The 27,140-nt window shown below is 40.1% G+C and overlaps 2 protein-coding genes across 5 annotated transcripts in view; both read left to right on the forward strand.

Annotated features, from left to right (window-relative positions):
• LOC122408389 (ATP-binding cassette sub-family G member 4) overlaps window positions 1-13,913 on the forward strand; it is a 28,267-nt gene extending 14,354 nt beyond the window's left edge. For both annotated transcript variants that reach the window (XM_043415147.1, XM_043415146.1), the window contains exons 3-12: window positions 1,675-1,792; window positions 7,279-7,468; window positions 7,613-7,758; window positions 8,587-8,825; window positions 9,640-9,966; window positions 10,158-10,315; window positions 10,409-10,577; window positions 10,673-10,773; window positions 10,944-11,285; window positions 11,595-13,913. In XM_043415147.1, the coding sequence (XP_043271082.1) occupies window positions 1,675-1,792; window positions 7,279-7,468; window positions 7,613-7,758; window positions 8,587-8,825; window positions 9,640-9,966; window positions 10,158-10,315; window positions 10,409-10,577; window positions 10,673-10,773; window positions 10,944-11,285; window positions 11,595-11,753 (1,949 nt within the window). In that variant the 3' untranslated portion in view covers window positions 11,754-13,913. The remainder of the gene's footprint in view (window positions 1-1,674; window positions 1,793-7,278; window positions 7,469-7,612; window positions 7,759-8,586; window positions 8,826-9,639; window positions 9,967-10,157; window positions 10,316-10,408; window positions 10,578-10,672; window positions 10,774-10,943; window positions 11,286-11,594) is intronic.
• A 3,843-nt stretch (window positions 13,914-17,756) lies between these two features.
• LOC122407429 (ATP-binding cassette sub-family G member 1-like) lies at window positions 17,757-27,127 on the forward strand. 3 transcript variants are annotated; one of them, XM_043413626.1, is made up of 13 exons: window positions 17,757-17,871; window positions 18,734-18,813; window positions 18,897-19,312; window positions 21,856-21,973; window positions 23,489-23,678; window positions 23,800-23,945; window positions 24,332-24,570; window positions 24,645-24,847; window positions 24,995-25,163; window positions 25,379-25,479; window positions 25,807-25,962; window positions 26,177-26,417; window positions 26,631-27,127. In XM_043413626.1, the coding sequence occupies exons 3-13, from the start codon at window positions 19,198-19,200 to the stop codon at window positions 26,798-26,800; spliced, it is 1,848 nt and encodes a 615-aa protein (XP_043269561.1). In that variant the 5' UTR covers window positions 17,757-17,871; window positions 18,734-18,813; window positions 18,897-19,197; the 3' UTR covers window positions 26,801-27,127. The 3 variants fall into 3 exon arrangements, with proteins under 3 accessions (XP_043269561.1, XP_043269559.1, XP_043269560.1); XM_043413624.1 differs by having other exon boundaries at window positions 17,763-18,011; XM_043413625.1 differs by lacking the exon at window positions 17,757-17,871 and adding an exon at window positions 18,471-18,627.
• The last annotated feature ends 13 nt before the right edge of the window (window positions 27,128-27,140 follow it).

Raw genomic sequence — 27,140 nt, forward strand, 5'->3', positions numbered from 1 at the left:
AGGATGCTACCGAAATTATGAAAAATTGTAATTCCATAGAGTCGGTAGGCCGAGTTCGACTTTCCCTGGAAGTAAATCATCATCAAACTCGTGGCAAATTGCGAAGTGAAGTATCAACAGTTCGAATACGCAGTAATAATACGTTTATTTAGAGTCTCGAGTTGGCGAGACATCCGGAGCTTTAATGAGAATTTCTCGTTATGTAAATTGATGCCTGATGTATCGCGTGATCGATTAAATGCCCGCTTAGGATCTCCCGTCGATTCCCCGCTCGAAAAAATTTTCTAATTCATCGTAGGAGCCAATTAATTAAACGGTTGTTTCTCGGAGCTTCGTTAAGTGTCTCTTCAGTGAAACAAACACGAATATTTCTCCTCGAACACGCTCTTTTAATGTCACACTCGAGGCTTTTGTCATTATAACGCTTGTGAATGCCCTCGCGCGCGGAGCTACATTTACGAACAACGTACCCGTCGTTACTTCGAGTCATTCCAATTGTTATGCAACCCTGCGATATGCACCATCAACGCATAATTCTTACCTTCTATTACGGGCATATGTTTTCATTTTTTATTCAATAATACTCGACGATTTATTACGTGATCGTCCCTCAATGCGGAATTTTCATTGATTTACGTTTCATTGAACCAAACTTTTGTTCTCAATCGTTCTCGTCTCCCCTCGACTCGCCGCATTGTTCTGATGAATGAACACGAGTGAATCGAGCTAGTGCGCAACCAAGTGCTTTTCAACTAACGGATTAATTCATAGCTTCCGAATGATTCTCAAGTTTGTACCTTTTACATTCAACCGTCCTTCTTCAATTCGTTTTTTCAGTTTTTTTACCCACATTTACGTTGAGCTGGGCCGAGTTCTCATCGAAAGACCCATTTTTTAGGTTTCATTTATTAACTGAGAACAAAAGTGTCGGTTTATCGACCCAGTTACAGTTTGTGAAACCTCCACGGCTTTTCAATTCGATTGAGCTATTTTATTTCAAGATTCGATTATCGGTTTCGTAAGAAACGACGTCCAATGTGACGAAACTCGATGAAAAAGTGTCTCCGGATTGTTTGGAAGCGCGTGGCTCCGACGCGAGCATACGCGATGAGACAATTATTCGTATTTTTCCTTCTTCAATTATTCAAAGCATAAAATTTAATTGGAAAAAACGAGAATTCAATTATCTTGGAAAAAAGTGTTCCATTTACGAAGTTCGATTTTCCCGTTTACCAAGCGAAACCTGACACTCCGATAAGCTGTATCTCGGAAGCTGCCGCAGAACTTTGGACATAGAACACGTATAGATGTGCACGTGTCACATAGACATGAATCACGGTGATGAGCGATCGCCCCTCCCGGACTTTGCTCTCTGTGTATTCAGCATACAAAACGTCTCGATGTTGCGTAAATACTCTTTGTTGAAATTCCCTCGTGCAACAAAATTGCTCCAACTTTTTCTCGCCCCCCGCTTCCTCCAATTTTCGAAGAGAGTCCACCGAATTCTTTGTCCGGAATTCGGTGAAAAAAATGATTTTCGAGCAGAACGAGCGTTTGCGACGAATTTGCAAAAGTTTTTCTCGCATTTTTTGTATCGCGACGGATATTTAGACATTTTTTTACTATCATTTCGTTTGTGGAGCAAACAATAATGTTATCGACTTTATTTTCCAGCTGAAAAAACGATCCTGAAGTCGGTGAGTGGCCGGTTACGATCCAGCGAACTTACCGCAATCATGGGACCTTCGGGAGCCGGGAAATCGACGCTTCTCAACATTCTCACTGGCTACAAGTGAGTCAACTATCGATTTCTCCATCTACCAAAACTAGCGATAGATTATTGAGGGTTTGACGATAAATGTACTGATAAATTAAGCAACTTTGTTTGCACGAGGCTCATCATTCGAAGCGAACAAAAACTCGTTCGCGTGTGTCTCCAAGCATGAGGCAAATCTGGCGATACGATGCGGACACTTGATAAAGCACGAGGAAAAATGGGCTTCGAGTACTTCAATTTTATACTCATTTAGGGCGAATTTTTTATCCTCGATTATCGTATCGAATGTAATCGCATAAAAATAACATGAAAACGAATATTTCTCGAAGGTTTTTGTCATTCATTATTTAATTCAATGACGAACACTGGCCCGAGAATCATTTGGATCGTGCAACGATGAGGAAGAACTTTCGAAGGTGCATGAATCTCAAAAAACTTTTTGCTTTTTTGTCGAGTGTAAAAAGACGATTGAAATTCATCGACTTCTGGCGCTTTTCGATTCATATTAAGAAAGTCAAAAACCTTTTTTCTTCTGCAGACAAACTTTGGACCATTCTGTCACTGCCCGCCCGGACAAACGTCGGAGATTCCGAGACGAAGAAAAAGTGGGTTAAAAGCTCTGCTTTCGACGGGTTTTAGGATTATTCTCACGTCCAATTATGTTGTTTAGTCGGAACTCGTGAATGACGATTTCGAACAAGAGTGCCGTCGATTTCGAGTTATTTTTCGAAATGCTTACTCGACCAGCGGTTTCGTGTGCTTTTCTTCCGATCTCTCCAACCGCACGCTTTCTGTTGTGCTTTTTTTCTCGCTCCGGACACTCACGTCACATTGCTGGACAAAGTTAGTTGACCGGATTCAGACCCCGGACAGGGACCTACGCAACTCCATTTATGTAGATTTTTCACACAGCGGCGCTCCCGGCGTCGTCTGTGCAAAGATGAAATCGAAACAGCACGAAAAAATGTAAAGTGAATAGAAAGTCGAAAGAAATGACGAAAAGGAGCGGATTTGCGATCGTTTTTCGTCCGAAAAACATTTGAAGCATTTCGATTTTTCAATGGAAATCTTTGACCCTCGTCTTTACGAATGGCCGAGTCGAAAAAGAAAGCTACGATTCCAGTCTTTCTGGATCGAAATCCTTTTGCGAATAATTCGCTTCGAAATATTGAAATTCTTAAGAATTTCGATCATTTGACCCGATCGCAGAAATGACGCATTTTTATCTTTCCTTCTTTCGATGCAAATTTCCGAATGTCCGACAGAGATCAAAATCCGAGTAATTGCTGAACCCTAAAGTAGGAATATCGTTTTTGTGATTTCATCAATTTCCTCGTAACGTAAAAAGTTTTTACGATCAGCTTCAATTGATTGACTTAAAGAAAAACAACATCGCGAGCACTTTGCTCGTAATTGTTACCGTTTCACGGTGCATATAGTATTTTTAATAACTTTAAAAAAAAAACTTCGCTGAGTCGATGAATCAGTCCTCCGCATCCCAGGAGACGCCTGTTTTTTTTTCAATCCCATTTAAAAACTACGATGACAAGAGGACTCGAACTGCTTTTTATCCCTCTTCGATTTGCACATATCCGAAGCGTGATGATGACACGAAAATCGTTATATCACGCGTTGATACATAAACGTACATTTGTTACGGATATCGTTGAGACTTCCGGCTCGTTGTTCAACCGGATATGAGGAGACGATAACAGTTCGGGGCTGCCTCGTTCTTGCATTGTTTAGATTTCGACGTGCAAAGCGTGTTTACGTTTCGGTGATTTCGATTGACATTCCAAGACGTTCGAGCCATGCAGTCGGTTTTCAAAACTCGAATACGTTTTTGGTTCCCTTGTTTTTTCATTCTGGTAGCAATAATCGTCGATTTTAAAGAAGCATAAAAAATAAATTATTCAAGAACGTTGACAGGCAAATGTAAATTGGATCGCGCCTATTTCGAAAACCCCACCAAGTTCGATTCTGTTTTTTATTCATATATTCACGGTTGAATTTTTCATAAACAGAATTGATAATTCAACATTTTGTTAGGCAAATGTTGCGAATTTTTTCGATATTTTTGTACTTTTTATTCACACAAGTTCGTTTCTTTTCAAAGAAAAAAACATTTTCGATGTTATTTACGACTGTCTCGGTTTCTCGAAGAGCCTCGTTGCTGCCATGTAATGCAGTTTTTTTTCGTTAACGATTGATTTATAAGTTTGCTAATGGAGGTTCTCGAGCACAAAGCGTTTTAGCAAGAGAAATGACATTGCCGCTACTGTGGACTTCAAATGAGATTTCGTACGTCATATGTACGCTTGATGACGATAGTCACGATCTGACTGATTACGATTATGATAATGATGACATTTCGCGAGATCGAAGATGAAGCCTTCGCTTGGTTTTTCTTTAATAATTTCGTGCACAATCGTGCACAAACGGAGATGAATTTTTCAGCTCAACTTTGCATCGTACAACGAATCGATTGTTCAATCCTTTTCCACGAATGTTATACCGACATTTGGAAAACGTTCACGAGTTTCTGCTTTCCATACGAATCGCGATCGCTCGTTGAATGAATTTCAAAGGTTTTTTTCATGCCTTCGCATTTGTGTTCTTGAGAAATTTCGCAATTTCAAATTATTTATAAACATGACGATGACAGTTGTTTTAAATCTCAGTCCGCGCTCGTTGTACTCGCGATGAATTCGAGCTCTGCCACGTGTTTTTCATATTTTTTCAACGATCTCCGATTTCCTGTTGAGATTCCCCCAATGTTTTGGCGCCCATGATCTTTGCTGTCGTTTTTCAACAGTTCTTTCTTCATAAAGCCGCTTTTGGAACTCATCAGTATTCATATAAACTCGAGCGAAGTGTTCAGGTTCACGAATTTCTCGAATTCGACATTTTAATCGTGAATTTTAATATTCGTGAGCATTTATCGAGCTAATTCGATAAAAAATATTTCACGCATGCTTCGAATTCGATCGCGTCAGGCATTCCGCTTCCGCACGTTTTATCCTCGAGTTTTTTCGTTGTTTTTTGTCCCCGCGGATGCATGCATCCTCGGAACTATGACGGAGCGCCATTTTTGAAAGTTGCTTGTACGGAAGAAAGTGAGAGGCCGTTTCGCTTCGACTTGTTAACTCTGACGAATGTTACTCAGATCGCAAAACCGAGTAGACGAACAATTTCACCGCCTCGATTCCAGAACGTCGTTCATACGTCCCAGTCTTCCGGAAATCAGTGCGGAATAAGAGAGACGCGAGTTTTCGTCGCCTCACTTGTTTACGAAATTTCTTGTACGTCAACGTACTCCGATTACAAAATCCTCGTAATAATCGTTATGAAAACTCAGCATAACAATTGTTTTTGTAGCTCATTCATCATCGATCGAGTTATTTCGCAGTATCGAACTTCTCCGAACCAACATTTTTCGTTTCGAGTTTTCCTCGATCAACTCGTTTGATGGAAGCCATAAAAACCTGGAATGATTTTATTTCCTTTTTCCATGAAGATTCTCAGAGTTTCAAAACCAGTTCGTCAGTCGAGTCGCGAACAAGCTGAAGTGCTTCGCTCAAACTCTCTTAATGGCGCAGCTTTTATTTTTCTTTATATTTAAAAAGCAAAAAAGTCACTGAAAAATTGAAGCCTCCATGTCCGGAAGCTGCTTTTCCTGGCGTTGTTTGGTCTTGCCAAAATTTCGTTGAAATAAATCGCAAAAAAGGATTTGGCTTCCAGCGAGGTTCGACTAATCTGAGTACAATCAGGCGTTTTCGAATTCAACAAAGCAACCGATTGCTGGTGACTTGGAGCTGCTGAGCCTCGACGTCTGTTTCGCCGCAAGTGTGCCGAGCCGAGAAACTTGTGGTTTCTTATTTGCCACATGCTTACGTCATCCCCGTGATATATGAAATGCATTTGTTTCTTTTGTCGAATTATCATCCTGCTGAAAGAAATCTCCATGCTGAAAATTTGACGTGCGAAGATGAATTTATGCATAGAACATTCGCTGCAGCTCGTAAAACGTGCTTTGAGGAAATGAAGAGTCGAATCATACGCCGAATAAATGACTTTCGTTCAGTGGCAAGAGGATTCGAACTTTATTACAGCGAAGATTTGTTTTTCATGCATTTATTTGCTACTGTAAAAAAGGGAGACCCAAGAAAATTGGAGTCTTTTAATTGACGAGAGAATTTCGTCACTTGATTTCATAAATTCAGAAAAAAATTTCGTATTTCTTTAAATTAACATTGACTCAACGAGGCGAAGAGAAAATTGTCGTTTCGCTTCAACTGCCTGAGTAAATGGCAGCGTCGTTATGGCGTTGAAAGAATCCGGATTAATTAACATGCACGTACGAGCCCGGGTCATCTTGGTGTCAAGGCGATTTCCGTATTCACTGTGCAGTATTTCCCAGGCCGGCCCGTAATATTTTATTATCGAAAACAAGATCAGTTGGATCATTGCGAAACACATCTTTAACTTTGTATATTATTCTTCGTCGGACGGAACGAAGAAAAACTAAGTGAATGTTTTTCACATAAAAAGCGTCGCGCACCGAAAGAAGCAGCATTTTTTCCTTGATTTTTTCTTTATTCCTTTTTTTTGTCCGATAAGTCGGTTTGTTCTCGTGTTTTTTTCCTCAACGAATAAATCTTCTCGATGAGTATGAACCTTGTGACGAGTAGAAGTCAAAATTTTTGACTTCCCGAAAAAAAATGGTAAATTCATTCAACCAAAAGAGGGTGGAAAAATAAATCAGGGATAAACGAAATCTCATAAAAACATTTGGAATTCTTACTCCAATTTTTGTATTCCAATTTTCTCGTTATACCGTTTGCGTGTGACGGTGAATCCGTCACTGTATTACGGTCACGCAAGCCTTCTGACAGTTCTTGATAATGTTGTGACGCAACATCGAAAGAGGAATGTTGAAATGCCTTTTGGAAAACTCATATCAAAGTGGTTATGAATTAGCTTTTTGTATAGATACTTTATCTAAATGTCAGGTCATCTTACCTCGTCATCCGCGAGCTCCGAAACTTGGATGGAAATTTGAACGGACTTATGTTGAGCCAGAATTAAACGATTTTGTTGATTTTATCTACGAATTCATCGACGTTGTTCTCAAGCTCGTACTATTCATTATGTGCTTTTGTGATTTCATAAAACCTTCGGTTAATCATAGCAAAATAAAGTGAAGAAATTATGCTCTGTCGTAAGAAACTATGTCTCGCTGTGAGGAAACATTTATGAACAAAGTTATGCTTTGTTTTATAGGCAGTGGTTTGAGCTGCGAGAAAATCATGAGCGTTTTTCGTGGTCCACGAAAACAGCATGTTTGTGTCTTTACAAAATGAAATTTATGGCTGACATTTTTCTGGATTTTGACAAAACAGAAATTTTGTTCACTCGAAAAATTGACGTTCGTTGCTGACTTGAGAAAAGCAGCTTTATTTTTCCTTTACTGAGGTGACATTGATTTTTTTCTTTCACAGAACGAGCGGAGTCGAAGGTAGCATCACAATGAACGGTCACGAGAGGAATCTAAGTGCGTTCAGAAAGCTTTCGTGCTACATTATGCAGGACAATCAGCTGCACGGAAATCTTACTGTCGAGGAGGCCATGAAGGTGGCATCGAGTCTGAAACTGAGTAGCAACCTCCCTAAAACTGAGAAAGAGGAAGTGGTTAGTATCGACAAAACGTTTAAAAAAAATGCGATCGTTCAAGACGATAAATTTGAGGAGGGAAAATAAATGAGTCGTCGAACCGCCCTGCAGCATTTTTGTTCGTGCGAAAGGGGAATTGATTTTTCTGTTTTCTATTAAAAGATCCAAGAAATTCTCGAGACTCTTGGATTGGCCGAGCATCGACGTACGATGACCTCGAACCTGAGCGGCGGACAAAAAAAACGGCTCTCCATAGCCCTTGAACTGGTCAACAACCCTCCCATCATGTTCTTCGACGAGCCGACGAGGTGAGCAACCTTTCTCCCTCTATGAATTCACTCTTTTATGGCTTTTATTCACCCTTGCGATCAGCTTTTCTCGTACGAATAAATACCAACGTAAACTCCATCAAGGTCATCTTGGGGGGGGGAAGAACCTTCGTCCGATTAAACGATGTTGTTGTTGTCGTCGATAACAATAATTCTGTTGATCCAGTATGGAAAATTCCCGCGAGACGCGAAGAGCATCGATTCTCGTTTCCTTCTTTTTTGTCCTGGTACCACAGTCGCACGCGCTGGATCCTGAATTTCATTAGCGTCTTTATCTTTTCACGTCGTACAGCGCTTGTGACCGAATTTTCGTTCCGGAGAAAGCGAATAATCATATTTCAAGAGTACTTTTTATCTCTGTTACTTTCACTTACAGCGGAGGTAACGAGACTTTGCCGAAAGATTTTTCCCTTCGAGAAACTTTGGAACTACGCACACTTTCTGGATCCTCGTATCGGTTGCGTATCGAGCCGGGCTGTAAATAAATGTTTGATTACACTTTTATTGTTGTTCTGACTTTTGCACTCTGCAAAGGGACGTGACGATTCGCTCACTTTTACTCTCAGCGACGATTATGGAGACGAAATATTAAATTTTTATGACAAAACGTAAACGTTTTACGATTGGTGCGGAAGCTTCAGGCAAATTGACCACCGGCGGGATCCTCGAGATATCGATTACTCGAGTTCTTCATTTTTTGCTCCAAACGTTTTTTTTCCTTCTTTTTCCTTTTCCATAAATCTTCAACGATCGCAGAAGACGTTGGAGAATGTGATTCAGATTATTTTCATGCTTTTTTTGTTTCAGTGGCCTAGATTCATCCTCCTGTTTCCAATGCATCTCGCTGCTGAAGACACTTGCTCGGGGTGGACGTACGATAATATGTACGATACATCAGCCAAGTGCTCGTTTGTTCGAGATGTTCGACGCCCTTTATACTCTGGCCGAAGGTCAGTGCGTTTATCAAGGCTCGACCTCACAACTCGTACCGTTTCTACGATTCCAGGGGCTCAATTGTCCGAGTTATCACAATCCGGCATCTTTCAGTAAGTTTTTAACTGTAACGACTTTTTTCGGGACTTTTGACGCAGTTCTTTGAAACGTTTTTTTATTTATTTCTGGCCATGGCAGTTGTTTCGTGTAATGAGCACAGTCAGAATGACGTCTACGGTACTAAGCGATTTTTATAAATGCTATTTTAGGTCTATAACATTTCCCGAAAATTCACCAGCCATTAATTCACACTCGAGAATCAAAGACTTTTTTACGAGCGTGTTGACGCTTCTTGTGAAATCTCTTCGGATCTCCTTTCATTCCATTTTTTGTGTCCACTCTCAAATACAACTTCGCACATTTGTAGCTTGTACGTTGTACCCGAGATACCCTGAACTCGACTTCTATATTTTTATTCCGGATGGTTTATGGGCATACAAGAGTCGGAATTTTTTCAGATCTTCATTGCCCAGAGTCAAGATCATTCGCGGTTCATAATAACTCAACAATCAAGCAATCTCAACTCAATCTATTTTTTAATGTTCATACAGTTTTTTTTCAGTATTTTATGTTATTTTTTTCTCCATAAAAATAGACTGTCTTTTGTGACAAAAATGTCAATGATTTCGCTCCATATTTTGGGCTTTTTCTAAAAAATTTATACATTCATAAGAAGCATCGATATTTTTGAACTGACGTTTTTCACAATTTTTGACCTTCCAACAAAAACTGCTTCGCGAATAATAAGGAGCATAATATTACGAACTCTTTCGTTGCTCACGTTCCATGAATGTCCGTATCTGATTTTCGATTGTTCAAAATGATTTGATGAATTTATTAATTAGTTCCTTTTAAAAACTCTCACAGTTATCGAAGTTGCCTGCGGCGAATACGGCGACAATATCAAGACCCTCGTGAATGCAATTAAAAATGGAAAGCACGATATTCGCGCGGGTCAACCGTTTCCCGATCTCAAAGGAGAGCCCCTGAACAACTCGGTCGTGTCAACCGAAAACGAAAGAACCGGTTGGAAGTATGGTTTAACGAAAAATCCGGAAGAAATGAAAGAAATCGTCAGCAAGGACAAAAATGACGTCAGTACGATCGAAGACAAATTTCCGGAGAATAAAGCCAACGAAGTTGCCAACCTTAATATCATTCCAAGTTCGACGACGAATGATATCGTTAAACAAGGTGAAATGCCAAATTTATTTTTCTTTTTATCCATAAATGATCAAGAATTAGAGTTCTGGAAAAATTTGAATTCAAGTTACTTGAGTTTGCCCATCTCTTGAATGACCAAAAGTTTCTTTTTGACATTTTGATCCGATTGAAATACTTGCCTTTTTTCCGAAGATAAATATTTTTTTCTGAATCCCAATCAGACGAGACTACATTAGCGATTGAAGAGAAGAAGGATAACGTTGAAATGTCTCTCCTGGATGAAACGATGGTCGTTACGCCTAAAAGATATCCAACTTCGGAGTTCAAGCAATTTTGGATCGTACTGAAAAGAACTCTACTTTTCAGTCGAAGAGATTGGGTAGGAATGGCTGGAATAATTTTTTTTTTTAATTTTCCATCCCCATTTTCATTCTTTTTGCACAAAGAAATACTATAATCGAAATATTTTCAGACTCTCATGTATCTTCGATTATTCGCACACATTCTTGTTGGCTTTTTAATTGGCGCTCTGTACTACGATATTGGAAACGACGGAGCTAAAGTATTGAGCAACTTGGGCTTTCTATTCTTCAATATGCTCTTCCTTATGTACACCTCGATGACAATAACGATTTTATCTTGTAAGTATTTCCATGAGCAAAACACTTTTAATGCTCGATTCATTGTAGTTAGCGAGACAGTGAAGATTTATTGGCCATTTTTTTTGAATGTTCAGTTCCTTTGGAAATGCCAGTTCTTACGAAAGAAAATTTCAATCGATGGTATTCACTGAAATCGTATTATCTTGCGATTACCGTCTCCGACATCCCTTTCCAGGTAAACTATTAATTTTCATTCATTTGCTGATCAATGATTAGTACTGAAGAGAAATTCATCATTAAATTTTGCCTTTTCTTTCTAGGCTAAATACTGATTATTTATTTAAACATTTCGTTACTATTTTGTGTAAATATATTCTAATAATGTCGTTTGTTGATTTTTTTCAGTCGATATTCTGCATAATTTATGTAGTAATAGTATATTTCATGACGAGTCAACCGACAGAAGTAATGAGATTTAGTATGTTCCTTGGAGCTTGTTTGCTCATATCTTTCGTCGCACAATCGATTGGACTCGTAGTAGGAGCAGCAATGAACGTGCAAAACGGGGTTTTCCTGGCACCGGTTATGTCGGTGCCGTTTCTTCTGTTTTCTGGATTTTTCGTCAGTTTCGATGCCATACCAGTTTACCTACGATGGATCACGTATCTCAGTTATATCCGATACGGTTTCGAGGCTACTGCTTTGGCAACTTATTCATTCGCGCGACAGAAGCTCAAGTGTCGACAGGTACATCGAGATTTTTAATATTGTGTTTCACAATTTCTCAATCTACGAGGTTAAAACACATCAAAACGAATTTCCCACAGAGGACTTTGTCAAAATTGATCCCTTTTTTGTCAAATTTTGCCTGGGTTTGAAATAATGGGAATATTATTGTTAAGTTTTTTCGTTCTCACGCTTCTTCAAAATTCATTTGACTGTAGAACGTAAAAAATGGGTTTTTGTAGTCCATTGGAAGAAATTCTTTTTATACGTTACATATATCCATTCTTACGAAGTCTAATCGTAATTTTAACGTAAAATACTTCTTCACAGGTGTACTGTCACTTCAAAGATCCACAAACGACGCTCGAAGAGTTGGACATGCTGGACGCCGATTTTACCCTTGACATTCTAGCCCTGATTCTCATATTCGTCGTTTTAAGAATCGCGGCCTACATGTTCCTCCGTTGGAAATTGAAAGCAGTTCGATAAGGGTGATTGGATAGTTTTCCACGAGCTCGTGAAAAAAAAAATGGAAATTGTGAATAGGCGGAAAATGTGCAAATTGCATTTGCACCAAAAAGAAGGAGAAGGAAGGAATTTAAACAAGACAATCGATTGGTTATGGTTAACGAGCCAATTTTGTAGGAACAATGATCAAAGAAAGAGTCATTGTGGGCACAGATTGGCTGCGGTGATTTCAATTAAAATGTGGAGCTTGTCGATCAAATTGACCGATCTCACTTGAGCGAGCAGGGAATGATCGAGCAAAGTCGTTTTCTTGAAAGATTTTCTAATCGTGTGAGTTACGTCGTACTTCAAGACATTCGAGTTTGTTTCGAACGTCAATGAGCTCTCTGGAACGAGGGAGTAGCAGGCGATCCCATAAGTTGTAACAATTTAATTTCACCAGAGATTCGGTGATTCAACGTAATTTATTTGCTTTTAATTTTAACAAAAAGGACACGAAGATAAGAAAAAACGGCGGAGTGACCGTTGTTGCGACGTATTCGTTGTTCAGGGTACTTTCTTTCTTTTTTTATTGTTACGTTCATCCAACTAATTGTTTTTAGTCAACTCTAATGCAGGTACCGTTAAATCTATAGAGGCTGCGGGCTTTTTTCGTTCATTTCTCTTTCTCTGTCTCTTTTCTTCGCTCCCCGTCCACTTTTTGTTGAAGACCCATTTTTTCTATGACTATATTGAAGCGGGGTCTCACAAGTGCAATTACTCAATTAATAATAACGTTGTAATTATCACGAGCTCAGCATGAGACATAAAAATTGCCAATGGCTGTGATCACCGTTGTGAAGATGATAAAAAAAAAAAAAATCGTTCGTTTCTTTACCAACCGTGATGATAATTGGAAGCGAATTTGCAAATGAAATAATCATGTACTCTTTAGAACCTCCGTCGAGTGAAGAATTTCAAAGCATTAAAAAAAACAAAACAATGTAAATATCGAATATATAATTTTTTCTATTCTCGCCCCATGACGAAAGCGCGGGCTTACAAATGTTACGTCATTGCAGAAAACTTGCACAAGACGAAACAATCTTTAAAAAAATCGTTTTGTGATCACGAGACAAAAAAGCAACAATAGGAGAGAAGAATGGAGGGAGAGAGAGAGAGAGAGAGAGAGTTTCAAAATTACAAATCCACGAAAGATATGAGCACTTCTCGTTACATTCAAAAGAAACATTTTTGTTTCCCGATTTATTTATACGTTTTTTTTTAAATATAAAACTTCGTCAAAGTTACTATATTTGACAACTTTTACCTTCTTCGCTGCCGAATACGTTTTCTAAACTTTTTTCTCGTCCGAAGCACCGAAAAACGATTCTCATTGTGCAATCAACTTTTGCACGGAAATGCAAATATGAATGTAAATGTAAAAAGTTATAATCTCTATGAAAATGTATGAATTTTGATAAAGTTTGAAAAACCTGAAAGAAAATGTGACGAATTTTCGAAATAATGAGACGTGCCCATTTCCTTTTATACTTATAGTCTCGCTACGACGTAAGTTTATTTCGTACACATTGCGAATGTGTACGGAGTACAACATCTTGCCAGGTCTATCGTACACAGGTTGAAAACCAAATCGAACTAACTTTTTATAAGAGAATAAATGAAACAAAAAAGAAAACGATAAAAAAACGTTATATATATTATATATATATTGTGCATAGTTTTAAAGTGTATATTTTTTAGTACGATATAGAAACTGTGAAACGAAAAAAGGAGTTTAATCAATGCTGTCAAACGTTTTGTTGGATATGCTGAAATAAATGTCTCGTCGATTTTTCTTGACGATTCCATTCATGTACATTCGTTCAAGAATAGGCTGTTGAAGTATTCGATTAAATTCACCAAATTATTATTAAAACGAGTGCAAATGAAATATTTAACTCAATGATCAAACGTTTATTTCGACGTATCCGACAACGTTTTTGAAGAGTCCACTCGTGTCACGGTCAATTGCCTTAATAATTCGAACTCTATCACCAGTTATCCGTTGTTATTAAGTTTCATCGCTTGAACAGCGGTTCCTCAATCGGACAACGCGTATTTTTCATCCGATCGATACAATTTTTCATAAGTCGCCTTTTATTATACGATTAAAAAAAGATACAAAAAAAGTGGAAATTAGCGAATGAGTGTTTTTTTATATACTTCGTTCACGCTTATGTGAAATATTATGAAAAATAAAACGGATTGGAAGTCTCCTATTTGATGAAAAAACTAGCTGCGTCTGTTGGCTCTATTTTCTTTGTGGCTTTCGCCCACGGAACCGCCTGTGTTGCAACTTTTTTCAACGACAACACAAGACACGAACGACGTTTTAATAATTATTAAAATTTTAATATTTTAACGAAATTTAGTTTGCAGTGCAGAGTATAAGCAAGGTCACCGATAATTCTTAGCCCAGATAATGTTTTTTCATCCCTTGACTTCGAAGTAATTGCAAGAGCGTTTTATCACATGGACGTCCGTTAGTTTCCATTGACTTTTTGCCGATTCAATTTTTACTATATCATGAAAACCTTTGATTCCGAGTTCAAAGGTATCACCGACACAAAAAGTAACTTTTTCGGTCAAAGTATCGTGTACGCAAAACGATTTTTTATCCAATTTTCCGGATGAAGCAGTAATACTTATCGGAATCTTGACATTACAATTACGAAGTGATGGACGAGGTCACTTTAAGGATGCTCTCACGCAACGTCAATCAAACCATAAGCGATAACTTTTTCTGGACGATTTCGTAAGCACAATTTTCTCGAATAATGATGTCGGGGAGCCTGCATATTTTTTTATTCTACGTCTCGAGAATTTATTTTTTATTTTTTTCATAACTTTTCATTTAATGAATAGGTTTTTCTCAACCCGGTTTACAGGCTTTTACGAGCTCGTTCCATTACTTTGTTTCCATCGCCCCGCCCTCGACCAACTTCCACATTTCTATGGGACCTCCTAAGAGTGTTGCTTTAAGTCATTAAACATGTCCATGGAATTTCTGAAGCAGTTTTATTGTGGAAACCGGCTCAGTGGAACTCGATTGATTAGCACTTCGGATGTGCGAGCAAGTTTATTACTGAACGGTCACCCAACCGTGAACTGGTTACGACTAAAAACGGAACTCAAACTGATAATCTAAGCTAAAAAACCTCAGTTATTTGCTGTCACGATTCTTAAATCATTTCAGAGTCAATTTTCACTGTATTTCATGAAGATTTTCTCAGAATTAAACACACTAACGCTCGAGAAATATTTCCGAGAGCTTCTTTTTGATTTTATAAAAAATGTATGAACATTATAAAAGTTGGTTTAAGAGCTCTTCAAAACTGAGGAATTTGAGCATAAAATAAAACACTTTGCCAAAACTTCGAACTAAAATCACCCAAGTACACAAAAATGGTTTCTACAACTTGAGTAAAAAAGGCTCGATTTCGAAACTGATTTGATGCTGTTACAACGAAGCCACCAAGTTCCACTTTCACGGATTATTTTCATTAGCGAAATTTTTCTAACTCTCAGAAAACCTTGAAATTGGGAAAGATCGCTCGTTTCGTAGTCGATTTCAAGAGGGATTTCTTTTCTAATTACGAGTCAAATGGAATAAGGAAATTCTCGAGCGTGCGTTAAAATCGCGAGGATGGATCTCGCTCTCTCAGGCGTGACCGACGATCCGCAGACGATCGGATCAGAGAGAGTCGACGAAGCGAAGTCTGAATCTCTGATTTTTCGAGCCCCCAAGCAAACGCTAAACTACGAATTCGTTTCGGTGCTGCAGAGCCTCGTGAACGGTGCGAGTTATTCACCGATTGTTTTTCGAACCCGTGAATTTTTCTACGATCCGTACGAAGAAGATGCATCTTGGAGTCTCGAACGTGATCTCGACACTTTTTATGGGCCACATGTGAGCATTCAGCGACGTGACTATGCGACGAGTTTGAAGCATAGCGCGGTCGTCGACCGCGCTAAAACTCCTTTTTTATTCCTGCAATTGCGCTCCGCGAGGAAGCAAATTGTCTCGTAAACTTCCATCGAGGATTCCAGGTGCCTAGCCCGAGTCCCTGCTTTCTCGCTGTTCTCCACGTTCACGAGCTTCGGCGGCATTTTTTAACCGGGAACTCGAAAATTCCATCATCAATCACGCATTTCTGCAACGTTGTTATGACGCGGCAGCGAATAGTGACAATGAATTACATTTTTTAGCGAAACGAACCGTTCCTCTGAGGCCGTGCGTCGACGTGCTACTGGAACGAGGCTCTGGCTGTTAGAAAATTATGTCCCGTTCCGGAAATATACTATAGAAAATAATGGTCAGCATTAAATTGGAAAAAAACTTGACTTAATTTGTCCATGAATGTTATTTCGTCCATAAAACGAAGATGAGCAACGAAATTACGCGAGAATGTGTTTAGAGTAGTGAAACAATTCGATCGTTTCAAAATTTGTTAGCATTTTATTGATGCGAAGGGGGCGTGTTGAAAAATCCCCGAGTACGAACTCACCCTTTTAATAACGGCCTAAGAATAATTGCTGAGGAAGCATGGAATTCGTGATGACCAATGAAACCAGCTCCAGCGGGAAAAAATCACCGTTCACTAGCGCTCAACGTCATCGCACGATCCCGCATCTGCAGCAGCCCGCAGTCGACGAGCCGGTATTTCTAGCAGGAAAACAAAATAATTCAACGCAAGCTGCTTCGACGGTACAAAGTTACAGACGAAAGAACTGCGGTCTTGCTAACCAGAATTGGCAAAACAACTTACTGAAAAAGTAACGAAAAACACGTCATATTACAAAAAATGTAGGAACGGAACGCTGATTAATGTCACTCAGAAAAAACGGCCTTAAGGGACCAAAGGCCGTTTAGACAAAAAGTCTAGCTGAATTATAGCCTCGCCGTTGAAAAAATCGATGGGTATTTAAAGATTCTTCAAAATTACGTAACGAAAAAGATTCAAAAATGAATTACGACAAGTTCACATTTTTTTTCGAACTTTTGGAGGCATTGGAAACAGTCTGCAAATGTTGCAGACACAAAAAGTACTTTCGTGTTTGTAAATCACAAAACACAAGTGAGCGAAATTGCTCCAAAATCTCTCTTCAATATTCCATTTTAATGATTGGTCCAAACGATCTCCGCTCAATTCGTCCTTTGCCATTCGCGTTACACAAAAGCATTTAAAATCCAGTTGAAAAACCAAAGTTTTCATTGCCTCAAAAAAAAAATTGCGATCCTTCACATTCCACTGGAGTTTTCCCCAGAAAATTGGCGTCTTAACGAGCTTTTACGATGCGCAATAGAAAAGCGTGAGCGGGGGGGCATGTTCGCAGGAGGTGAAGAACTACGAGCGTTGATCAAGCCAGTTTTGCCATGAGGAAACAGAAACAGAAGTTTTGCTACAAATTCCGACGAGCCTGCGGTTCGAAGGGAAGCAAATGAGTTCGAAAATCTTGTCAAGTTGCAGATTTTTATCAGGTGAATTCGGTTTCGAGAGGAAAATGATGGATTTCGAGACAAACCGAAAAACGTAACGGGAGAGCAATTGGATCGAGGACGACAAATGGAATCGATCAGGGTCGATCGATCTCGAGTCGCCCTGTAGGCAAGCTCTAGTCTCCGTGTCTGTGCCAGGGACATTCACTGTAGGCTGCCCCGTACCGGCTCGATATTCTCGTTTCTATCTTCCACTCTCCCTCTCTCTTTGTCTTTATTTGTACACAAATCCCCACGACTGCAGCTGCAGATGCACCCAATCTCGAAGATACGCGGAGGAAGACGCGTACGAACGTTGGGAGCGACGCGAGTGTGTGGACGTACGGACACATCGAAGCTGCGGATGAAAAAATAGTGTACGAAGAAGTGATAAACACGAGGGAGAAAGAAAATGCGTGGCAACGAGAGAGCACCATTCGAACCTCCACCCAATGATATCCGGAATGGGTCTCTCGCAGGCTATCAAGAGTCAGGCTCGTTCAAAGACTCAGTTCGCCGTCACTCTTCGCGCACGATGCTCACCCACGAGTGTTAGAAAACGTGCTCGAAAAGTTGTTCGAATTTTCTTCGAACTTTCGAAAATCTTCGAGAGACTTGGTTAGTCGAGAGCGTTGAAAAAAATTAATCAAGATCTGAAATTCAATTTGGAATATAAGAATGTTAATTATGATTGCAAGAGTGTAGAGATCGATAAGGACTCGGTAGCGATGCGTTGAGGAATGAAATCCGATTGTGAGGTGAGCAGCATCGCCGTGATCGGGGAACCTGATGATCGGCCTTGAAAAAGTCATTTTTTTCGTGATTTACTGCGAACACAATAGTAGCCCGGTGTTTTGTTTCCGGCGAGCTTAGACTTCCGGTGTGGGCTCTCGTCATCGCGAAATTTCGGACCGGAAGTGGGGTCTGCCCGGGTGCAATTCTACTCGCAGTTTTGTTCGCCGGCTCGTGCATCGAGCTCGGAAAATTTTGCTGGCTCTTTATTCCCGTTTGCCTGGCCCTTTTATCGATCGCTCGCGCCCACTCGCGTTCGACGCGTACAAAGAGCTTACTGTGGCAGTGTGTGGGCGAGACCAGAATAACGATAGTCGCGATAAAATTCGTTGCGCGCTCCCGCTGCGAGTGAGAGATTCGGTGAAGCGTAAACATGTGCGCGGTCCACGCAATTAAATTGCTTGTACAGAGCGTTCTGCCTCCAGTTGACATTGATGCACGTTTTATCGGATGCTCGCGCTCGCTCTTCAAAACTGAGCTTACACAACCGACCGGGTTAATTTTAATCTGCATCGACACCTCAAACGCTTTTAAGTAACGAGCCATCGACGCTTTCTTGCGAAGTTGTTGGCCTCAGCTTTGGTGCGAAAGTTATTGCTTTCGTCAATTTCTCTGATTTTTTTAGCCCTCGATGCTTTTTTTTAGCAGTCAATGAAGTTCTTTGTCAAACGAATAATTTTCATTGCAGATACTCGAACGAAGCTTCAGAATTTAACCTCCGGGAGATCGGACACATTTTCTTACCGGGGATAAGCAATTGATTCGAATGTAAGTTAATGTGGAATCGACGAAAATGCATTTTTAGACGTAAACACTTTGAAACCGAGGATAACTGCCGACGTTTTTTGCAGCGCCAATGTTTGGTCCACTCGTCTTCACAATCTTCTCACAATTAACGGCTCTGACGTAAGAAAGATCGAGACGGTTTCCTGCAGGTTTATAATGGCATCACGGTGGTTTACATTTGCATAATCGCGCCTTACGATACCGACGAAACAAGCCGATTTTTTTGGCCACACGAGCGTTGAACGTTTGTAAACTTTTGCTTTTGGTGAATTCGAACACCTTCGAGGATGTCCGGACGACACAAAGATTGATGCGAGACGTCGACTGGGAGAGCGAGCAAAAAGAACTGCGTAAATCAGACTGCTCATGACACTAAACGAAATGGCTTCGGAAAGCTGGTCGTTCGGTAACGAAAGAAAAAAGCCGGAGATCGACATAGAATTTAACGATCTCACCTACACGGTGCCCAACGGAAGAAAAAGTACGTAAAACTCGGCACGTTTCTCGCAGTAGTTTCAGTCTCCTCGCGCACAAACCCCTTCAAAGTTGCGGGCAATTGAATTCGATTAAGAAAATTCGGCACGTATATCCCCAACGATGAAACATTTCGACAGAAAGTTCCGACTCCGTTTCGAGGCTCGCCGCGCAGAAATGCCGATTTCTCGTGGCAGCCTCGCGAATGGATTTGCATCGAGGATAAATGAAATCCTCGCAAATTAGTCGCGACTTTTTTCTCCAAGACATTTTTAGCATTCTCGTTGACGAATGCACGCGCTGCTTGCGAATGTCTATATCGCGGGTGACTCGGTGGCCATGACTACTTTTTACAAGTGAGTAAACACCTGTTGACTGTAAACACTGAAAATTCAGTCACGAAAAACAAACGGTTTTTCATTGTGGGAACATCGAAGGTGGAAAAATGTGGCGCGGTGCGTGTACACCGACGTGATTATTCAACTTTTGTGACACGAAAGATTTTTTTCTCGGTCGATCACTCCTTCGTTCCCACTTTTTTACAATTAGCATTCTGACTTTGCTCGTATATCATAAAACATGACGTAAAAACACCTGTCACTCGCAGTGTTTTCCGCTGTTTTTTCCTCGATCGACCACTCCTTGCCTAAAACGACTGATTATTTTTTTTTTTTTTTATCGACTCTATATCCCCCGACCCATCGATCTGTCCCTAGAACCGATGCACAGAAATTTGCATCCGAGGGCGAGTTAGCTTCACCCAAAGATTTGCATTGACGTTTTTTCTCCCGAAGCCACACTTTTTGCTTCGTCTTTCATCGATGTTTGCGATGCGTGACAATTAAAATACTGAGATTACTCGGATCATTTGATTTTGTTGAAAGCTTTTTATAATTGCAAATGAAAGATTAGGAAATCGGCTTGTTAGTCATTCGCACGCGATGAATCATCGGCACGACATTGCCGCATGAAGCTCGATGCGGGAGCCCGAGACTGACTCATTTCGTCTTGTCGTTAGCTCACCCACTTTTTATCGGGACTCATCGAACGGAAAATTAGGTTTTTTGTCGCTTTCTCACTCAGATAATAATAAACACGCACCTTTTTTATGGGCTTTTCTGATAACTGGGAAAAATCGACGCAGAGGACCATTTTTCTCTCGTCCACACGTCGCACGAGGCAACGAAATTTGTGCTCGATTTGAGGCTAACTTCCGGAGCCCAATTTCTAGAAGCTTCTCTCCTCCAAGCAACATCAAACTTATGCGAACGTTCTACTCGTTTGCATAGACTCCTCGAATACTCTCGTTAAGCAGTCCCCCATTTTGAATTAATACGCACAATCACCTCGACTGTGAACTATAGTTGGCCAAAGGTGAGCTCGCCTTATCGTGTGTTTTCCTTTCAAATGTTGCGCATACACTTTGGTCTCGAAATAAATTCACGCTGAGGTCAACGACCGTTAACGGGTCCGTGGATTTTGTTCGCACTTTGTGTTTCCGAATTCGATTGATTTTCCGTCCGGTTTTCACTTTCGACGGTGAGCATTGAATTTCCGTGTATCGTAGACGCAGAATGCCTCGATTTACGATTGCAAAAGGGAAAAGGTCGAGTCGCCTTTTCGTTCCGCCGTAAAAGGCTTCGAAATGATTTTATTGAAACATTCTTCGACGCGCTTCGAAGGAAAACATTTCAACGTTTGAGGAAGAAGAAAAGCGAACGGAAATCGTGAAAACGTAACGCGGAGGCATGGCGAATGGAAAATTGTAGTTTCGCGAGTCGGAGTTTCATGCTCGAGGCTGAAACCTCGTTACTATTCATATGGATGTGCACGTAAATGGTCGCCGCGCGGAGCATTGTCTTGATAAATGTGCGATCCAAACGCCTGATGGGAATTTCAATCCATCATTCGTACTTAGCGTGCAACGCGTCAAACTTTCTTTCTCCCATGCGCCGAGTTTATTCACCGTGGAAGTTCATTGTTTCATGGGAATAAAGAACGAGGCGTGGAACTTCGAAAACGCTCGGTTTCGAGCTCCGTACAATTCCGATGAAACTCGATCTGATTTTTTGGGCATTTCCGAAGTGATTTTCCGGCCGCGGTACCGTTAGAGACTGAGGAATTTTCGGTGAGCTGCTTTCGCGGTGAAGGTGTTCCTTGGAGGCATAAAATTGAGTTTCAGGGCGAACTCGATTAATCGTCGTTCGAAGATCGAACCGAATTTTTCTTCACTATTTCCAAGGACAATTGAATACGAGTTTTGTTTCTCTTTACTTGCTCAGGTACAAGGATATTTAAATTCTTCTCAAATACCTCTTTGAAAACAGCTTAAACGCTTTTCATACGGTGCAAGTGCACAGCGGTGAGCACACGTCGTCCTTGGGGTTTTCAAACGAGACTTCTGACCTTGTAATTGTGCATTTTACAGCAGCAATTACCGATCGGGAAACTAATAAAAGAGGACGAAGGCTGAGGAGCGTTTATTTGCATTTTTAAGTAATTGTTTTTAACTAATTGATTTTTTTGTTTTTACTGCTGCTGCTCCTGCAGGTTCAAAGCTCATCTTGAGAGGCGTCAGTGGGCAGTTCAGGTCTGGCGAACTTACAGCTATTCTTGGTCCATCCGGAGCTGGGAAATCGACGCTCCTCAACATACTCGCTGGCTACAGGTACTTTTTACTGCATTCTCTTTCCCTTTTATGTTTTCTCCGTAAAGTCTATTATTTTATACGTTCTCTAATGGGAGACGAAAAATAGTTGAAGCTACGGAGTCGCTTTGGCCTCGAACGGATCATTTTCTTGGGATAATCGACCAATTTTTTATTATCTCAAAAAAAAGTGTATTCCTGGCTCCGGGGCTAATTTGATGAGCATGAAAAACGGATTGGGAACTCCCAGCTATACTTTTCTCATGAAAAAAACAAGGCTCTATGGCGCAATAACTCTCTAACAGCCTCGAATGGTTTATCGACTCGACCGAATTTCCAAATGCGCACGAATCGCCGCTCTTTTTCCTACAATTCCAAGTCTGATCGTAATAAATCAGTACCACGCGATTGAAATATTGTTAAAAAAAGCCCCGGTTGGAGCGTGCTCGACGGAATGAAAAATTGGCCATCGAATCGACTGACATTCGGCGGTTGACCATTAAAATTTCGCTAAAATGGAACGAGGCTTCGATTCATAGGATATGCCAACGATTGATATGTTTCGAGGTGAAAAAGTATGCGGTAGAAACGAAAGAGATGAACAAACGAGGCCCGAAAGAACAGAGGCGTGGAGAAACGCGACGGCTTTGGAAATGCTGCGACCTCGAGCCCTAACGGGTAGAAAAAAACTAAAAATGTTTAGCATGGAGTGGAAAAAAAGCAAAACTCGTCATCCCTGAAAAGACGCTAATAAACGAAGCGCAGGATCGCCGAACTCGATGTTTTTAAAAGCATTCTTTCCGAACCTTTTTCTTACATTTCCTTTCGCATTCTTTTTCCTCATAACTAAAGCCCGCGGTGGACGGGTTTCTTGATGCAAACAAACAAAACGAATCAGAGACGGCGAACTAAAAAATTCTTAGTCCTCTCATAGAGGTGGGAACGAGCAAGGGGACTTAACAGCCTCGTTCACATTGAAACACCCTCCCAATTTTCCTCTTCTCCTCAATCATGCCTTAAATCGTCTGGAATATCGAGTTTCGGTTAATCTCAATTTTATCAAAAATACCTCGAATAACAGCTCTAGAACCACTCTCATTTTTCCTCCTTCGAACTCCAAGCCGGAGTTCGAATCGTTACCCTCATTTTTAATTCTGAAAACATTTATCAGCAAACACTCGAGTGCAAGAGTTTCAGTAAAGAAAACTAAAATTACTTAACGACGAATGTTATCTTCCAGTCACTTTTCACCTGGAGTTCAATGTTTGAAAATTAATTATGAGAAATACAAAAAACTGAGAAACGATTTATTTATTTACTTTTTTTTTATTTGCTCGGTTCATCATAATTAACCTCTGAGAAAGTGGATGAATGAAATAATTGAGCCAATCTTACGATCGCTTGAGTCACGATCGACGAGTTTTTTGTTGTGGTAAAAAGTGGAGGTTGGCGTCCACTCCGTTAACGACGCTGAGCGATTATCCGGTCAATTAATGTCTTTTTTTACTCGTACGTCGTTTTTTTGACAATTAACAGATGCGACGGAACAAATGGATCGATAACGATAAACGGGTGCTCGCGAGATGTGCGAGAATTCAAAAAGTTTTCCTGCTACATCATGCAGGAGGATTTGGTGCAGCCGCAGCTCACGGTTTTCGAAGCTATGTGCTTTGCTGCCGATCTCAAGCTCGGCAAGAGTCTCAGCGAGACAGAAAAAAGGTCAATCGTAAGTATGCGTTCGGAACGCGAGCCTTCGCTGTTATATTTGCTTTCACGACTCTTCCCTGCGAATGAGATCGTCGCCTGTCTCACCAGACTCCAATGATCGATGAATCACTCTCCCGCAGGTAGACGAGATCCTCGAAACACTGAGATTGAACAGCGCCAGAGACACCGTGACGGAACGGTTGTCCGGTGGTGAGAGGAAAAGACTCTCCATAGCTCTCGAATTGGTCAATAATCCACCTGTCATATTTCTCGATGAACCAACCACGTACGATTCTTTTCAGTCTTTTTTCCGAATTCTTAAGGGCCGAAAACGAGGACAATTCCAATCCTTTTTTTTTATCTATAGAAACGAATTATGTTTATTTAAGTAGACAAAGTCTTCTCAACGAAATTTGAAATGTTTTAGAAAATGCCTGAATAGATGGAGCTTCTGCAAAGTCGTTTTTCTTCAAGAACCATTTTTTCTAACCACAGAATCGACATTTTTCTTAATCCTTTCAAGAGATTTCTCGAGTTAAAACAATTGAATTTCTATCATCGATTTCGATTCAATTCGTCACTGTTTCATTTCAATATAAACTGTTGATTTCATAAATAAAAATTTAAAAAAACACTCAATTCCTTTAACTTTTTCAACGCTCATTTTTTCAGTGGTTTGGACGAAATGTCGTCGACCCAATGCGTCGATCTTCTACGAAGAGTAGCTCAAGGCGGTCGAACCGTAATTTGTTCGGTGCACACACCGAGCGCGAGTATATTCAAGAAATTCGATCAGGTTTACGTGGTCGCGTCAGGACAGTGTGTCTACAGAGGTACGAGCGACAACGTTGTTCCCTTTCTCGAGCAGATCGGTGCTTACTGCCCGAAGCATTACAATCCTGCGGATTTCCGTGAGTTCGAAACTGGCTTCTTCCGATCATACGTCATCTTCAGGAACATTTATTTTTATTCGTTTCATAATCAGTGATTGAGGTATCCTCGGAAGAGTATGGAAGCGAGTACGTCGAGAGAATGGTCAATAACGTTGAATCGAAGTACCCCATAGTGCCGATCAAAAAATGGGAGAAAAATTCGTCGCTCGTCAAACGGGACGTGCCCAAAATTTTGTGGCACGAACAATTTTTCACTCTTTTTAGAAGACGGATGCTGCAGTGTTACAGAGACAGGGTACGGAATCAACGATTGTGTAAAGCAATAGAAAATATTTTTCCTTATTTCTTCTGTCGAGGGCTCAAAAAATACTTGATGCGAGAATCGAAAATATCTGAGAGCTCAATAATAATGAATTTCGTGGTTTTCATGTCTTTTTCACAGAATTATTTATACATGAAAATGTCCTTGCACGTTTTCCTCGGCTTCATAATCGGTGGACTTTTTCTGGACATCGGTAACGACGGTTCGAAGACTCTTTTCAACTTTGGTTTCTGCTTTACCTGCCTCATCGTTTTCCTCTACGTCCCCATGTTACCGGTACTACTTCATTGTAAGTTCAAAATCCTCTGAATGAAATAATTCGTTGGTTTTTCAGGATTCTCAGTCCAGTTGATAAAGAGCAACATTTTTTCGTGATCAGAGTTTTATTGAAAACTCAACAGTTCAATTTTTCCATGTTTTTTTAACTTTCATTTGAGAACTCATTCGTCGAACGAATGTTTTTGCTCAATCTTATCTCTTAATTTTATTTACAAAATATTGTAGATCCCACGGAGGTCCAGCTCGTAAAACGAGAGTACTTCAATCGTTGGTACAATCTAAGTCCCTACTTTTGCTCGATGAGCATTGCCAACATTCCTGCACAGGTTGGTCGATGGTAAACACTCGCATCACTTCGCAGTCATTCATTATCAACACACTCGCTTATCAACTCCTCAGTTCGGTCACAAAGCGTTTGAAAAATTCATCAATACGTTTCGTTACAGTTTTTGTTTATTTCCAAGGGAAAAAGTATTGGAAAATTATTTTTCTGTTCAGAAAAAATCTTTTTCCATCGACTTTTCCCCCAACTGATGACACAAAGAAACATTCGTACAAGCATTTCCAAAAAAAAAAAGGAAAAATCATTCGTTAAATATTTCACGAAGATTGTTTTCGATTTAAAAAATTCTGATTTATGATTGACATTTCAGTTTATCCTCAGTCTCGTATACTTGAGCATGGTTTATGTCATCACTGGCCAACCGTTAGAGCTATCCCGATGCGCAATGTTTTTCACCACGTGCCTCCTGTGTGTTTTCATTGCTGAGAGCATGGGACTCGCAATCGCCAGTACTCTGAGTATCGTGGTACGTTTAGTTTCATTCGTCCAACGACTTCGTGTTACAAATTATTCGATTTTTTAGAACGGAAATTTTGGCTCGGAGTTCTAGCGAATTCGTGCTTAAAATTAAGTGTAAACGTACAAAATATAAGAACTAAACTCAAGGATATCAATTGCTCTTATTACGTCATTCTGACAGGGCAGTTTAATCAGGTTTTTCGATGCACGTTGAATTACAGAATGGCATGTTCGTTGGTCCAGCACTTACAGTTCCTCTCATGCTCGTCGCTGTTCAAGGCATGGGCAGCACAGACCCTTTGCCAATTTATCGAACCCTCGTTATGTACATAAGTTACATCAGATACGGATTGGAGGGTTTGATAATAGCGACTTATGGGTATAACAGAGAAAAATTGCCTTGTCCACCGGAGGAAATGTACTGTCAATATAAATATCCTCGAGAACTTCTTCGAGTCATGGGTAAAAATGTTCAACACTAAAAATGATAATTTCGAGTGTAATATCGATTGATGAGAAGCTGCACAACATTTTTGACAGCAGGAAATTAATATTTTTAATTTATTTTTCATTTTTGAGTCATGTATGAATATTTTGGAAATACTTCGATAAAATGATCGCTTGGTCGTTTTAGCTGTGCCGGAATATTGATAAATTTATATTTTCATTCAACAGGAATGGAAAACACAATTTTCTGGATAGATTTTGCTGCCCTTATCGCCATTCTCATAATCTTCAGATCAATCACTTATTATTTACTGAGACAACGACTCCGACCGAACAAAACGTTCCAAGCTCTTCATTTGGTTGGCAGGCTGGTGAAAAGTCACTTCAGCATCGAGTGATCAGTGAATTTTTTTATTTAAAACATAAAAACGCTGTCGATTTTTCGTGTAAATAACGTGAATATGTGTGTACATTTTTATATCTAAGAAAAAATGAGTTCGCGGAGTGCTACGATTGACAATCGTGTATAAAAGTCTTGCAAAACGAACGCAATTATCGAAAAGTATCCAAAATTACCGAGAAGTTTTTCGACTTGAGGTTTTGATAGGAAAAAAAAATTGACGAGGGTGGTGAAACGATTGATCGTGTCAATAATGGTTACGTTAGAAAGTTTTCAATGCACTGTTTTTGACAGTTTTTTCAATAAATGGATTATGGGGAACGAACTTTTATCATAAA

Source organism: Venturia canescens, chromosome 3 (assembly GCF_019457755.1).
Source record: "Venturia canescens isolate UGA chromosome 3, ASM1945775v1, whole genome shotgun sequence".
In the NCBI taxonomy this organism is placed as follows: Eukaryota; Metazoa; Arthropoda; class Insecta; order Hymenoptera; family Ichneumonidae; genus Venturia; species Venturia canescens.

Excerpts from the sequence above, each read along its gene's own strand:
- LOC122407429 (XM_043413626.1), top strand. The coding sequence starts at position 19,198 with ATGACACTAAACGAAATGGCTTCGGAAAGCTGGTCGTTCGGTAACGAA. Across the intron at positions 24,848-24,994 it reads TGCAGTGTTACAGAGACAGG|AATTATTTATACATGAAAAT; the intron begins GTACGGAATCAA and ends TCTTTTTCACAG. Across the intron at positions 25,963-26,176 it reads CCAGTACTCTGAGTATCGTG|AATGGCATGTTCGTTGGTCC; the intron begins GTACGTTTAGTT and ends GTTGAATTACAG.